This window comes from Chinchilla lanigera, unplaced genomic scaffold, assembly GCF_000276665.1.
Source record: "Chinchilla lanigera isolate Chin_1 unplaced genomic scaffold, ChiLan1.0 scaffold00030, whole genome shotgun sequence".
In the NCBI taxonomy this organism is placed as follows: domain Eukaryota; kingdom Metazoa; phylum Chordata; class Mammalia; order Rodentia; family Chinchillidae; genus Chinchilla; species Chinchilla lanigera.
This window is the reverse complement of record NW_004955431.1, coordinates 3,111,753-3,127,759: the sequence shown is the minus strand read 5'-3', so window position 1 is coordinate 3,127,759 and position 16,007 is coordinate 3,111,753. Positions and strand designations below refer to the sequence as shown.

The following is a 16,007-nucleotide window of genomic DNA, read 5'->3' as shown; positions in this document are numbered from 1 at the left end:
AGCTCTAACATTTTGTTATGGTAACAGAAAGCTAATACAGGGATAGACAGGTTTGATGGTGTGGGGAAGGGATACAAGCTTTTAGAGTTGTTTTGATGAACGGATCTCATAGTTGCTAATAGTTACCTACTTGATGCAGAGAAAATGTGTGTGGATCTGTTAGGCTTCCTTTTTGTGTAACTCATAAGAGCAGTGTCCCTATGAAGGGCCACCGCACCAGCCGGGAAAAACATGACCTACCATTTAGACAGTGCTAGTCCATATTGCCCCACATCTGTGATGGTTCTCTTTTCCCTATTACATAAGAACATTTGCTACATGGAGAAAATGTTCTTACGTGAGGACCCATTTCATCCTTGCTATAGCTCAGAAAAACTTGACAAAGAAAATTCGATGAGTCAGCTAATCCCCACATGGCTCAAGGGTAACTGCAGTCAGGAGAGTCGGCCTGGCCTTGTCTGTGGATGCTCACCATACACCATTTGTGTATTTGGTGTTTACTGCACATAATCAACACATGGTCCAGCACTTAAGGAGCTTTTTGAGTGAGGGAGAAGGACAGAGAACCATTGTCATGCAGTCTGGAGAGTGAGTGATGGAACTCTACGCAGGTCTGTCGCTGGCATGAAGGAGTGAAGAAGCCGCTGGGGGTTTAACGACCCAAGAGGAAGTTACTGAGCAACAAGGGAGTGGGCACTCAAGACTCACTGCAGAACAGACCCCTTGCTCCCATGATAGTTTGACAGATCTGTTCTCAGATTCTTATGCTGGAGGTCCCTACCCTGCTTTGCTCAGACCTTTGATTTTGGCAAAATTACTGGTTAATCTTGTCCTCCCATGGGAGGACAGTCTGGTCAAGTACTGCTATGGTTTTGATATGGTTTGAGTATGGCCCTCAAAGCAGGTAGAACCTTAACAAGGCATAGTCTAGTGCAAGGCAGTTAGGTCAGGGATGCCACCTAGGAAGACACTGAATGTGATCTTGAGGAGTGAGTGAGTTCCTGGGAGAGCAAGCCTGGCTCCTGAATCCTGCTTGCTTTCTGTTTGGCCATGTGGTCTCTCCCTGTCTCACACATTCTTACCATCTGCCATGTAGTGTTGCCAGAAGACCCTCACCTGAGCCAACCAGATGCCCTTGGACTTGCAGAACCATAAGCTCAATAAATCTCTTTTCTGTAAAAGTACCCTGCCTCAAATATTTTGTTATAGCAAAGGAAAATGGAGTGATACCTCCAAAACTTGTACATTCTTAACAACTAGAAAACCAAACTCAAAGATGGACAAAAGATTTGAATAGTTATTTCTCCAAAGATATAGAGATAGTCAATAAGCACATGAAAAGATGTTCAACATCACTATTAGAGGACTGCAGGTTAAAATCATAAGATACTACTGCTCATCCAGAGGATGGATGACTATTATAAAACAGTAATAACAATAAAGAAGAATAAAAGTGTTGGAAAAGGATGCAGAGAAATTGGAACGCTGGTACATGGCTGGTGGGAACATAAAATGGTAGCAGCTGCTGTGGGCACTTTTCCTAGGTTCCCGTACTAGTAACATTTTGCAAAATAGTAGTATATCATCCCAACCAGGTTGTAGACATTGATGCAGCCCACCTTATTCAGACTTTCTAGTTTTAGTTGTACTCACATGCTCACACACACGTATGTGTTAAATTCTGTATGATTTTATCAGCTGGGTAGGCTTGTGCATCCACCACAGTAGTCAAGACACCGAACTGTTCCAACACCACAAGAATGCTAGTGTTTTCCTTTTAAACTATACACATTCTGTCACACACCCAGCCCCTCACTCCTGGCAACCATAAATATTTTCTCCATTTCTAAAATTTATTATGTTGAGCTAGGGATGGTGGTACACAGCTGTAATTCTAGCACTCAAGAGGCTGAGGCCACAGGTTCAAGGCCAGCCTAGGCTACCTAATAGTTCAAGGCCCACCTAAACTTCATGGTGAGACCCTGTCTCAAAAAACCCAAAATAGAATGAAATTTATCATTTCAAAAAATGTTATACTAGCTGGGGATGTGGCTCAGTGGTAAAGTGCCTGCCTAGTGCACAGAAGGCCCAGGTTCAATTCCCAGCACCACAAAAAAAAAGAACAAAAAAGTTATACCAAATAGAATCATAATATATTTAATCTTTTTACTCAACGTAATTTCCTGGAGAGCAATCTAAATCATCGAGTGTATCAGTAGTTTGTTCCTCTTATTGCTGAGTAGTTGATGACTTGAACGTACCATGGTTTGTATAACTACCACTGAAGACATCCAGGTTTTAGCTATTACAAACAAGGCTGCTGTGGACAACTGTGTACATGTTTTTGTGTGCGCACAAGCCTAATTTTCCTGGGGTAAGTACCCAAGCATGACATTGCTGGGCTATGTGGTCACATCTCCATCAGTAATGAGAACTGTCATTGTTGTGTATTTGAGCCATTCTGATAGTTAGGTGGAGATATCTCATTGTGGTTTTTATTTGTGTTTCCCTGGTGTTGAACACTTTTTTCATGTGTTTATTTGCCATCAGTATATTCTCTGGTGAAATCTCTTTCTGTCTCTTTCTCTTTCTTTCTCTCTCTCTCTCTTTCTCTCTCTCTCTGTCTCTCTCTGTTTTTTTTAAATTTCTCTTATTCTTTATATCTCCACCCCACCCCCTTTTTGTGATACTGCTCTACATCCTCAGCCCTTCATAATGTTTTATTTAGAGACAGGTCTCACTAGGTTGATAAATTGCCCTGGCTGGGCTCAAACTCACAATCTTCCTGCCTCAGCCTCCTATAGTGATGGGAGCACGGACACATGGTACCGTGCCTGCCCAACCTTTTCATCCTTTTTATTTCTTATTATTTTAGCAAGCGTCTCTCAGCATGTAATGTGATTACACATTTGGAATACAGAGATAAAAGACCAAGAACTGTCAGGGAACTGGCAGTTTGGAGGAGATAAGTAGGATTTTTGTGTAGCAAGGGGTTTGTACTTTCCACTGAGAGAATCAGTGAAATCCTGGCTCCTGGAGGAGGAAATCTCTGATCACCATTTGAAGGCCTCAATGCAATACAATACAATACAATACAATACAATACAATACAATACAATACATTGGTATCTATCTACAGCTGTATAGCTATATTACTTTTACACTTTGATATGTTATGGTTTGTGTCTGGATGTCCCCACTCTCAAAGCCTCATGCGGTCATAGGGCTTTTTCAGAGGTGGCTTTATCCAGACTGTGTGATGCTGGGATTAAGGATGTGTGATTAGTAAATCAGTCCACTGATTGGTTTGGCATAGCTATGGCTAAGATTAAGGATGTAAGTGCTATACCCCACCTAGGGCGGGTAGCCTGCATACAATATAAGGGACACAAGGAGTCTTGTCTCCCCCTTGTTGCTTTTGCTGTCTTCTGCTGCCTTGAATGGTTGCCCCTCTGCCACGTGCCACCCTGCCTTAGAGCCAGCAATTATGGACTGAAACGTCTACATACTGTGAGCTAAATAAACGTTTTCCCTCCTTTAACTTTGGGTGTGGGTATTTTGTCTCAGCAACAAGACACAAGTAACTAAGACAGGATATTAATATAAGTAGAACTATATAATGAAGTCTTAACAGGACAATCTTCATTTTAAGTAATTCCTTATGCAAACTTTTTGTTAAAGGTTAGCAAACACTGCACACAAAACATCTTCCTAAGTTCTTGAGGGTTCCAAGATGGAGATGACTATATTCCAGACCCAACGATCCATAGCAAGCTGACAGAAACTGGGGAGTTACAGGAGAGTGAGAAATTAATCCTCACTGGAGGTTAGAGAAGGATTTTTGGAAGAAGGAGAGTTTGAACTGAGATTTGACAAATGAGTAGAGGTTTAAGAGGTAGATCAAAAGGGAACAGATTTCACAAAAGAAATCTTTTGTCGTACCGGTAATCAAATCCAGGTGAGCACTACCACTGAGCTACATTCCAGCCCTTTTCATTTTTCATTTCAAGACAAGTGCTTGCTAAGTGGTCTAGGTGGGCCTTAAACTTTTGATCCTCCTGTCTCAGTCTCCTGAGTCTGCCATTGCATTCAGCCAAAATGGAACACGTTTGGTCTGACACTCAGATCCCCACCTGTTATTAGTTTCCAGGTCCCCATCTTGCTCTAACCCACAGAGTTGCTCCTGAGGAAAGATCTTCACCCTAGTGTCAGAATTCATATTTGTTCATGGGTTCAATTAAAGAAGTGCTAGGGAAGTTGCATCTAGCTTTTGGATGAGTTCCACAATCTAATTTTAGAAAGCCTTTTAGCCTACAGATGGATGGTCTGAGGCCAGAGAGGCTCAAATTCAGCCCAGCCCCATTGACCCTCCTCTGCCTAGAAAGTTCCCAAGCTATGACAAGGCAGTGATGAGGGTTTCCCATGAAAAATTTTAAAATTAAGTATTGTGAAGTAAGTGGACTGGGGAGTATTGAGTTCATAAATACCAATATTTTTACACGTCTCCTTCAAAGAATGTAATTTTTACATATACTTGAATAAACCGCATTCACCAGTTACTTGTAAACAGTGTCAAGAAAAAAGGCCAAGCATGACGATGCATGCCTGTGATCCTGGTCAGCACTCTGGGAGGCTGATGTGGGAGGATCACAGATTCAAGCCCAGCCCCAATTAGTGGCTTAGAGAGACCACATCTCAAAAAAAGGAGAAAAGGAGGAGTGGGACTGGCGTGGTATAAAGGCTCTGGGTTCAAACTCCAGGACCGGGGGGAAAAAGGGTCAAGAAAAGATGAGATAAACCAGCTTCAAGCTGTTCAAGCTGGGCATAGGCTGAGGCAGGAGGAGCAGCCTAAACTACATAGAACCTATCTAAAAAACCCCCTCTGTTTGGCAGAGATTAGAATGATAGGAATCTGGAAGATAATTATGAGATGGGAGGAAAAATCAGATTTCTTCTTCCAATCAGGAAAAAAGGCCATTACCAGCTGTAGAATAAGCAAAACTATCTTATAGGTAAGTCATAGCCCAAATGTGAAGCAAACTACACTATAGCATGACTTTGAGACTCGCAAAGAAAGGATTTTCCATGTCTAACATTTTCCTGAAGTGATACAGGAGTCAAGATACTGATTTGTAGAGAAGGAGATTATGACCATTGCAGTGAACATTTCTGTAATCGCAATACTGTTTAGTACCCATTTAGAGCAGACAAGTGTGTTTACAGAACAGGAATGAGAGCAGTCAGTCTCGGTGACGTCCGCGCATGCGCGTGGACTGAAGTTGCGACTTGGGAGTCTCGTGCTCTTCTCATATGGCGGGAAATCTGGATGCTGTGCCACACGTATGACCGAGTGAGCCAAGGCTTTCAGTTTATTATTTAAGATACAAATTTGGGTAATTAATAGGAGAGTGACACAGCTGTAAAAAACTAATGACTGGAAAGTAATGTATTATAAATTAAATAATAACCTTTCAGGATGAGCAATCTCAAGAAATAAAAGCATATTCTGAGTTAGGAATAACTGCCAGCGGTGGCAGTTAAAAGTACAGCTCTGGGAAGTGGTACTAGAGGTGAGCAGAGGGGAGGCTGAGAGAGTTTTACTGTCAGGTAAGCACTTGCTTTGGTGAAAAGAAAGGAGAAAAAACAGTTGTATTGACCAGCAAGAAAGATTATTGAAAGGAGCAGATACGCCGGGAAATTCAAGTTGTTTGGTTTATGAAAGTTAGGCAGAGAAACACTTCTGTGTTGGGGAATTACTGAGTTTAACTGCAAGTACTTCATTACCTAATGTCAAGAGAAAACCTACGTGCATTTTAAGTTTTCCTAAATTCACCTCTCTGTGGGAGGTGAGGAGCCCTCAACTCTGGTATAGACGTCTGATTGCCATTTTTGTTACAGAGAGAGCTTGGGTTTGGGGTTGTTTTTTGTTTTTTGGTCTTTTTTGGTTTGTTTTCTGTTTTGAGGTAAACAAAATGAATTGGTATGAGATTCTTCCAAATATTTAAGGTCTCTGGAGTGACCTAGATCTTATTCTATTTAGTACAGTTAAACTCTTCACTAGTGCGAAATTCTCATTTATTTTCCTACATAAGAACACAGTGGTGATTGTATGATGCCAATCATTGAAAAATGACAGTCACTATAATTTAGCTTTGGACATAGCCATTGCTAAGGTCCAGGTTGCAGACTCCAACTCAACAAGTTCGCATTGGTATCTACTCCCAGGCTGCTGGCCAGCGCGTAGCACCTGGCAGACATGGCTGTATTGTGTCCTATGTCTGCAGGGCGTTCTGTGGTGCCACCCTGTGGTTGTGACGCTAAACTAGAGCATGTCTTCCTTTTCTCTCTAGGAAGGCCCTTTTGTCTACTTGTCCTTAGTAGGAAACGTTGCCAATTCCGATGGCTTGATTGCATCTTTATGTAAGTAATTAAAAACATTTGCATTTGAAATGTCAGAGATTAATTCCAAATGTGACTGTCAGTGAAATGGATGCCTATATCACACACTGTATGATTCTATGTCTATGAAATATCCAGAATAAGGTGAGTCTATAGACACAGATAGGAGATTACAGGTTGCCTAGGGCTGAGGTGACAGGAGGAACTGCTAATGGGTCAGAGTTTCTTTTGGGGGCAATGCCATGGTCTAAGTTCAGCTGTGGTGGTTCAGACCTGTGGATATCTTAAAGCCCATTCATTAAACAGAGGAGTTGTATGGCGTGCAAATTACACCTCAGTGAAACTATGTATTAAGAAACATTTATGTGAGTGCGGATTGAAGAGCTTGCAGCATTTAAACTGGGTGGGGGTTTTCATACTTTTAATGTCAACTTTCTTTTTGTTGTGCATCAATATTTGTAATCTAGTTCCCCAAACTCCTCCTGCCTTGTGGTTATTAACTAGTTTTCCCCACCTCTTCATGCATGACATAAATCAGCCAATATTCAATCCTTTAGGATCAACTGCCCACCACATCCATTGTCGATACGACAGGTAAATGAGCCACCTAGCAAACAGCATCTCCGCTACTATGGAATGTTGATATCTCAGAAATGCTTTCCTTGTTGCTTTTAGGTGGTCAGTGTTCCCTCAGGGACCTTAGTCATATAAGAATCTAAATCAGGTCTCAGCCCAAGGATTTCTGATATCATTGGGTGTAGGCCACGGCACCCAGGAGTACTGTGTGCCTTGTGGAAATAGGCAGCCAGGTGGCCCGATAGCTGAAGGAACGTGCTGTGTGTGACTTCAAAATGTCACTGTGGGATCATTTTTGGTCTGAGACCTAACAAATGATTATAAGTGTGTTATACATTGACGTCTTTGTTCCTTCGCTTAATCTAACTGGCAAAGTATGACCTTTTTGCCTGCCCCATGCAGTACTTTGTCCCTCAACCCTCCTAATGTGTACCTACCTGCCTAGCACAAGCATATGCGTACCACTGGGCTCCACCCCATCCCGGTCACATTTTTTTCATACCCCTAAAATCATGTCCTCTAGCCAGAGCCATGTGGGAAACTTCTAGAGAAGTTCTAGAGAACTTCTAGAGAAACTTCTCTTCTAGAGAGTTTCTAGAGAAGTTTCTCTTCTAGAGAAACTTCTAGAGAATTGAATCAGCTATAGTTAGTGCTTTTGGAAACACTTGGTGACTCAGTCCTCTTGGTAGAAGTCCTGCTACTTCAGTTCCTGGGCCAGGCTTAGCACACCTGCACATCATGCTGGTCAGTGTTTACATTAACCTTTGCCAGTGGACGGCTACTGAAGCCCAGAGCCTGAAGGACCCAGCTTGAGTCACCATCCCTCCATGGTGAGTGTCACAGGGGATGCAATTGCCTCCCACCCTGGCTGCCCTGCCTAGCCTCAAAGAAAATGGAACAGCCCAGATTCAGCTCAGTTCTGTCAAATGTGAATGTCTAACATGACCTTTCCTGATCATCTTCACGTTAGAGAAGTGAAAACTCATTTAATGAGGGTGCCTTTTACAGATAAAGTAAGTAGTGCTTTCCAGGCCCCAAAATAGGCAGAATCACCCAACTGCTCAAATAGATTCTGACCTAGAGGGTCTGGGCCGGAATAGCCTAGACATGGCCCCATGTGCTGTCCTTGGCTCCCAGGCTGTAGCTGGGCTGTAAGCAGGGCGACCCTCACTGTGTCCTCATGGCCACTCTGGTGGAGCACACAGCAGCGGGTCAGTCAGTGGGCCGCTCCTCCAAGCATCAGTTTTAGTGTTTTCCCTCTAAACCTCTGCTTATACCCAGCTACCAATGCCAAGATAAGCGCAAACAATCACATCATCATACTTCATAATGCTCTTGTTTGCCCATGAGTTGTAAGCCAGTTGTTTAACAAGCGAGGGACAGCGGTCAAAGTTCAGCAGCAGAGGAGATGTCAGAGGCTCCACAGGCTGCACTGGTGAGAGCAGAGCCTTCACTCCCTTGCTGCCTTCCTCGATGTGCCCACACACAGTTCTTCAGCCTTGCCAACTTAGCTGTAGTTTCAGATACACTGTGCTGTCAGCACCAGGCCTTTGCACAAGCACCTCCCTGGAACACCCAGATTTCTCCCTAACCAGGTTCAGAGTCCTCCCTTAAGATGTAAAATCAAACTTCCACATTCCGTGTGCCTTGACATCTGGTAAAATCTAGAGCAGCAGTGGCACACCTGTGGCATGTGTGCCGCAGCGGGCTGTTTGTACCATCGGGAGCCCTAAAAGGGCCGCCATCACTAATCTGGAGAGTGTGAAGTAGCCCAATTGGAAGTGCCCTTCCCATTCTGCTCCCGTGGATGAGCGTCCCTTGACATCAGCCCTGCTGACCACGAGGACAGGAGCAGTGCCTGCTTGTCCTCCCTGAGTGGTCTTCAGGTCCCTGACAGCCTGCATGCTTATTCAGACAAGCCAGTCACATCTTCTCACAGGAAGGGTTCAACCCATCTTCCTGTTGCTAGCAGCTCACCTCCCTGGCCCTGGTGCAGACCCTGCATGGCCCTACGCAGCACAGTGCCCCCTCCTCAGGCTGTGATTGTAGGCGACTAATAAACTGCCATCCCTTTCACCTATCCAGCGACAGCTGTTGCATGTGCAGCCATCACTGTGATCCTCAGCGGGACTCCCTCCCTTACCTGCAAGGCGAAGGGGAAGTAGCCAAAACACCCTCCGGAGAATCGTCCCTCCTCTCCCTCTTTGCACTTCAGAGCCGCCTCCTCCATGTCCCCATGTTCTCCATTCGCCACTTAGTGCAGGTTTCGGCCTCGCTAGAGTGAGCTACTCAGGCTGGCCTTATGGCCTACTTGCTGCTACATTCTCAAGGCCTGGAGTAGAGCCTCCCATATGCTCAGAAAAGATTTGTTGAATTAATGAATGAGCCAGACATGGTGGCATAAACACACACACACACACACACACACACACACGCACGCACACACACACACACGCACACACACACACACACACAATCCTAGCTACTGTGGAGGCTGAGGCGAGGAGGAGCGCCAGTTCCAGGCCAGCCTTGGGCAACGTAGCAAGATCCTATCTCAAAATTAAAAGGAACAAAAAGGGCTGGGATGTAACTTAGTGGTAGAGTGCCTTGGGTTCAATCCCCAGTATTAAGAAAAAATAAATAAGTGGAGAATTTTTTTCTTAATGTCTAAACCCCAATTATGCTTTGTTTCCTAAAGCACTGCCATTGTATGTAAGTGATGGTTTGGGTGCTCTGGCTGGCACGTTTTACCTGTTGTGTGAAGGTTTCGGTTTATGAAGGAAACGTTTCGGTATTCTGTTGCTTTCCTGTTACACAGTCACTTCGGAGCCCGGTGGACAGTCAGCTAAGGACAGGCTGGTGATTCTGGTGGCCTCATGCAAGACCTTCCTGCAGCCTGTGTCTGTGTGTTATCTCATTAAATAGTGAGCCTTCTTTATTGTCCTTCTCTCAGGACAGCCTTTCATGAAAAGCCTTTTTTCCTGGTCCTGAGGGATCAATCCTCTGGCCATTATGAGGCTAGAGTTTTGCACTGCTCAGATCAATAAGATATAGGGCCTCATTTTGGAGCATTTATGCCTTTTCATAGTAATGTGAGAGCAGTCTTTGAAGGCAGAGAGGAGCTGAGGCCATCCACTTTTCACTCCCATCTTTGGAGATCTTAGGGCCAGCATGGATTACTTCTGTCAATAAAAAATAAATAAATACAAAGCAGGGAGAAGAGCAGCCTCCATGGTGCCTGGCCACCCATTTAACACAACTGAGGCCATTTGCTAGCGAGCCCTGTTCCCCAGAGCAGGCTGCAACACCCTCTGTCTGCTTTGGACTCAGTTTACATCAGCACTCACTTTCTCTTCATTTACAGTAGCAAACATATTTTTAAATAAACATTTCCTTAGTAACAGCTTCCCATATCTAAATTATACTTTAAGTTGAAATTTCAAACCAAGCCACCTTATAAGCAATTATCATATATTTACTGGGATTGTTATTAAAGACTGTATGTATAAAACCTCACTGTATTGAATTAATTTAGATTTCTGCTGCTTACAAGGAAAGGTGCCAAGGGTAGAGAGAGTGCATATGTGCAAACACTTTAGAAACTCTATACTATTTTATAAGTATAACGTGCTGTTGTTGTTATTGCTTATGTTGGGAGTAAATGCACGTTAGTCCTAGGGCTTCCCTTGCCTTCTATGAAGACGTTGTGAAAAATGTAGAGTAGTGAGCATTCTTTTTATCTTCATTAGGGGAAAAGTTATTTCCATTAACTCTCAAAAAATGCTTGCTGGTTAAGTAACAGGTATTTTGAGTAACAGATATTTTGTCCTTAGGGAAAGAATATGGCAAAGCTGATTCAAGGTGGCTTTATCTTGATCCAACCATTGTGTCTTTGGAAATTTTGACTGTTGTCCTGGATGGGCTTCTGGCATTGATCCTTATTTATGCCATAGTCAAAGAGAAATATTACCGGTAAGTGCTTTTCTTCCGTCAGGCTGAAAAGAAGAGAAAGGTTAGCTGTCCCAATGGCTAAGTGACATTTAGAGCAAGTTGTGACCTCATTTATTTGTGAGATAAAAGTAGAATAGAAATGAAAATTGTTTGGTATTAGATAAGGGTCATGGTGTCACTAGGATAGTTTTTTTATCATCTGAAATAAAAAATTTGAGAAATAAGATTCTGTCGCACCATTCTTGCCTCGCCGGACAGTATCAGTCGACTGACCACTGTCTTAGTCACTTCCCATCTCAGAGACACAATACCTGGCACTGGAACTTAAAGAAGAGGGTTATTTGGCTCACGGTTTCAGAGGGTTCGGTCTGCGCATGTTCACCTGGCTCCAAGGCAGACAGGGCAGAGCGGACAAGGGTACAGGAGAACTGCTCAATCCGTGGCAGCCAGAAAGCATACAGTGAGAAAGAAGGAGCTGAGGACAGACATACACCCTTCCAGGCTGGGCACAGTGGTGCACACCTGTAATCCCAGCACCTGGGAAGCTGAGACAGGAGGATTGACGCAAGTTCAGGGCCAGCCAGGATTACATAGGAAGTTCAGGACTAGTCTGAACTACATAGTGAGACCCTGTCTCAAAAAAAAAAAAGCACCCTTCCAAATCATGCCCCTGGTGACCCACTTCCAACCAGGCCTGCCTCCTAGAAGTACCTTCAGGCATGAACCCAGTGGATTAACGCCCCCCAGGATCCACTTCAAAAGCTCCACCTCTGAACACATGATACTTTTGAGGGACAACTTTGATCTAAACTAAAACATATACCAATAGTTTAGAGAAGAAAAGCATAATACTTGTATCTTCTTTCCCAATATTACTTTAGGAAACACCTATCCCACTTGACATAGACTAACTTCTGTTGCACACTTCTGAGATGCACTTGCAAGACAAATAAGAGATCTTTTCAGAAGTCGGTTGTAGAGGGCATAGGAAGGCAAAGGGTGGAAAGAAGGAGGAAGCTGAAGAATTAACCATGCTGTAAGTCAGACTCAGAACTCTAAACTCACATCTTCGTTCCCTTTTCTTTCCTTCTGAGGGACAGGGTGATTTGGGGTGCCAATCCTGGGCATGATTCACTAAAACAATGTCTGGTAGGACAACTGCGTTCTATTTTCTGCTGTCTTATATTGAAGAAGTATTGTGTAAAACTTCATCATAAAAACTCAGATTTGAAAGAGGCCTCGAAGGCCATTCAATCCACTTTTGCCCACCCAGTTTTCTTTTTTTTTTTTTTTTGTACCGGAAATCTAACTCAGGACCTTGCACTTGCCAGGCAGGCACTTGTGCTGCTGAGCTATATCCCCAGCCAGCCCACCCAGTTTTCAAGTAACAGTAGTGCCTTAACAGTTTTGGCTCCATGACCAGACTGCAGATTTGCTAGATGCACCTATTACCTCAAATATTTATACTTGCATCATGGAATATTCACTCTGTGCCAGGCACAGTATTTGGCCCTTTATCTACATACCTCATTCAGCACTGTTTGAGGAAAGAACTATTATTGTTCCCTTTTACAATAGGTGATCCTGGGGCTTATGGAGAGATACACATGCAGGTCTTCCCCTTGCTGGGCTAGGTGTGACTCCACTAAATCTTCCTCAGAATAATCCAGGATACCCCAGAGTCCTTAGTTAATTCAGAGAATAACATGCTAGGAAGGGCACTATTGATTCCCCAAGGAAAGAATGACTCCTCCTTAATTAGGTTGACTTGCCCATCAAAGGAGCACTACGTAAAACCTAGGTTCAGCTTCAGAGAGGTTTTTGTAGAGAAGATTGCATTGTAGTGAAGACTGTAGTGAAAGCTGCCCTTAGAAAAGATGTCCTAGGGCCGGGGATATAGCTCAGTGGCACAGTGCCTTCCTTGGCAAGCACAAGGTCCTCAGTTCAATTCCTGGTACCAGAATTAAAAAAAGGAAAAGAAAAGAAAAGAAGAGAAAAGATGTCCTAATTCAGTGTGCCAAACTGCAGAGCTGGTGGTTTCATTCTTTGCTTCTTTCTGTCCAACAGGCATTTCATACAAGTTACCCTGTGCGTGTGCGAACTCTATGGTGGCTGGATGACCTTCTGCCCAGAGTGGCTTATCGGAAGCCCTAACCTCAACACCGACAGTTGGCTGTACTTTTGGGTCTACCTGGTATTTTTTAATGGTGTGTGGGTTCTAATTCCAGGACTGCTGCTGTGGCAGTCATGGCTAGAACTCAAGAAGATGCATCAAAAAGGAACCAGCGTAGGGAAAAAGTCTTGGTAAATTTTCAAAATCATAAACACTACTACCTTGCTTGAGGAGCTAGGATGGATCAAACAGTTCACCCTACACTTTCTTTTTATATTGTTCTGAGCAACCTATTTCCAATTAGTTGTAAGGTGGCAAGTTCTTACTTCTTTTTAATTAAATGGCAGTATAAGGAAAAAAGAGGGCTGGGCATGTAACTCAGTGTTAGGGTGCCTGGCTAGAATCTGCAAGGCCTTGGCTTCCATTCCCAGAACCATAAAAAAAGGGAGAGGGTGAAGAGAATTAATTTCAAATTTACCTTGTAATAATATCACACTGAATTATACATTTTTGTGGCTGGCATTAATTGTTCACATTAATAAAGCCAATTGTAATAGAACATTGCAGAGTGTTACATTACTTTTTTATTCCAAAGAACATATTGCTTCCTCTTTTAATCTTTCAGTAGTCTCTTTTGGTTACCTTTGTGAAACCAGAAGGAAACGAGTGCTTCCATTTTACATTTGTACTTTTCCAAATTTGTGAACCCAACAAAACCATAGTAGTAGCAACTTATTCATGGGCTGACACCTTGTGAGGAAGCACGGGGGCCCCACAGACAGATGAGGGATTTGTCTGTCCTTTTTCAGGGTGGACTATGTGAGATACCTTACAGAAATATATATTATGATAAAAAATAAATCAGGAAATAGGATGCAGGGAAAATGAGAGTGAAAAATAATAAGATGAACATAAAGTTACCGTGCAAAATGTTAGCATTCTATGTAATGAGCATACATGAAGCACAGCTTTGGCACATACCCTCAGTACCTGGAGGGAAATATGAAAACTCAGGTCCCAGGAGGTGATCACAGTAGCTCTCGAGGCGGGGAGCATGTATTCACATTAACTTGCTCAATACCTGCCTTTAGTACTAGACCTTAAGCTCACAGAGGCGTCCTCTGCCCAGAAAAGTGTCTAGCGTGTGAACCAGGCACTTGGTAGGTGGTAGTGGATGCTGCAGCTCAGACAGCTCAGTCTGCACCCCACCCTCCTCTCCCTGGCTGCTGTAGCTTGGATCTGGAATGTCCCCCAAAGGCCATGTATTGAAAGCTTTGTCCCCAGCCGGTGACACTATTGGGAGGTGGTGAAACCTTTAAGAGGTGGAAAAAGAAGTTAGGTTGTCAGGGATGTGCCCTTGAAAGGGCTATGGCAGTGATGGCGAACCTTCTAGAGCTTCCAGTGATACAGACAGCCTACTATGGCATGCGTGCCACAGGTTTGCCACCACTGAGCTATGGGGACCCAGGCCCTTCCTCTCTGTTGCTTCCTGGCTTCCATGAACAGCTTTGCTCACACTACCCTCCTGCCATGATGTGCTAGGCTACCGCAGGCCCAAAGTAACAGGTTTTATGGACTGAAACCTCTGAAATAAGCCACAATAAGCCTTTCCTCCTTTTAAATTACTTATCGCAGGTATTTGTCACATGAACAGAAGGCTGTGCACCTGCAGCTCTACACCTTTGGGCTCTGAGCCTGGATGCCTAATTGGTTTCACTTGTCAGTGGACTTGAGCAATTTAGAAAGTGAAAGCGTAGAGGCCAGCCCCCCACTCCATCCTGTGCTCAAAAGTAAGGTCATGAAAATGTGAGTTTCTGTATTATGTTCAATTTCCTGGCTACTAAGTAGGTGGAGTGGCCAGAATAAAGGTTCCGTGGTCCCCATGGAAGTCACCCCTAGAAGCTTAACCAAGTACCTGTACCCTAACCCCAGCAACTGTGTGCTAAAATGGCAGCATTACTTAGAATAACCTCAAACTGGAAACAGCTTGAATGAACGCACACACACACACACACACCACATACACAGTGTATGCATACCCTGGATTGCAAACCAGTAACATGGATGACTTTCACGGATACCATAAGTAAAAGAGGCCAGACCAAAAACTGCATATTGTATGATTCAATTTATGTAAATTTAAAAATAAACACAGGTTGAATATCTCCTATCCATACTGTTTGGGAATCATCTCAGATATCAGAGGTTTTCAGATTTGGAGATATTTGCATAGACTTCTGAGTGAGCCGCCCTAATTCAAAATACTTGAAAATCTTTATGGATTTTGGACTTCTGGGTTAAGGATACTCAACCTGTAAAACTAATAGATGGTGTCAGAAATCAAAATAGAGGTTACCTTTGTAGAAGAGGTAGAAGTAGTAATGGGACAAAGTCATGAAGGAGGTTCTGAGTTGCTAGTAATGTTCTGTTTCCCATTTGCATGGTAGTTATAATTAATTGTGAAAATCCATTCTGTTGTAGCATCTTCATTACTTTTCTCATTGCTGAGACAAAATACTCAGCGTCCAAAGTTAAGGGAGAAAAGGTTTATTTCAGCTTACAGTCCATAGAAGTTTCAGTCCGTAGTCAGCTGGCTCCGAGACAGGGTGGCATGGCAGAGGGGCATGGCGGAGGAGAAAGAGTTCATGGCAAGCAGAAGACAGCAAAGCAGTGAGGCGGCAGCAGCAACAACCAAGCTGCAAACTTCCCTTTGCCCTTTATCCCATCCAGGCTATAAGCATTTTGGGTGGTGCCACCCATTCCCAGGGTGGGCCTTCCCATTAGCCACTCCCAGCACTGTGCTAATTTCAACCAGTGGACTAATTTAACACCACACACCCTTAATCCCAGGATCACACACTGTAGGTCCAGCAGCACCAAAAAGCCCCACCTATGAGCACATGAGGCTTGGCGGGACATCTAGATACAAGCCATAGCGTGTACTCTTACAAATTCTCTCTCTCTCTCT

General features: G+C 43.6%; 1 protein-coding gene across 1 annotated transcript; it reads left to right on the top strand.

Annotated features, from left to right (window-relative positions):
- Positions 1-5,311: 5,311 nt before the first annotated feature.
- Ebpl (emopamil binding protein-like) lies at positions 5,312-13,600 on the top strand. Its single transcript, XM_005387891.2, has 4 exons — positions 5,312-5,350; positions 6,351-6,420; positions 10,809-10,947; positions 12,994-13,600. The coding sequence occupies exons 1-4, from the start codon at positions 5,327-5,329 to the stop codon at positions 13,232-13,234; spliced, it is 474 nt and encodes a 157-aa protein (XP_005387948.2). The 5' UTR covers positions 5,312-5,326; the 3' UTR covers positions 13,235-13,600.
- The last annotated feature ends 2,407 nt before the right edge of the window (positions 13,601-16,007 follow it).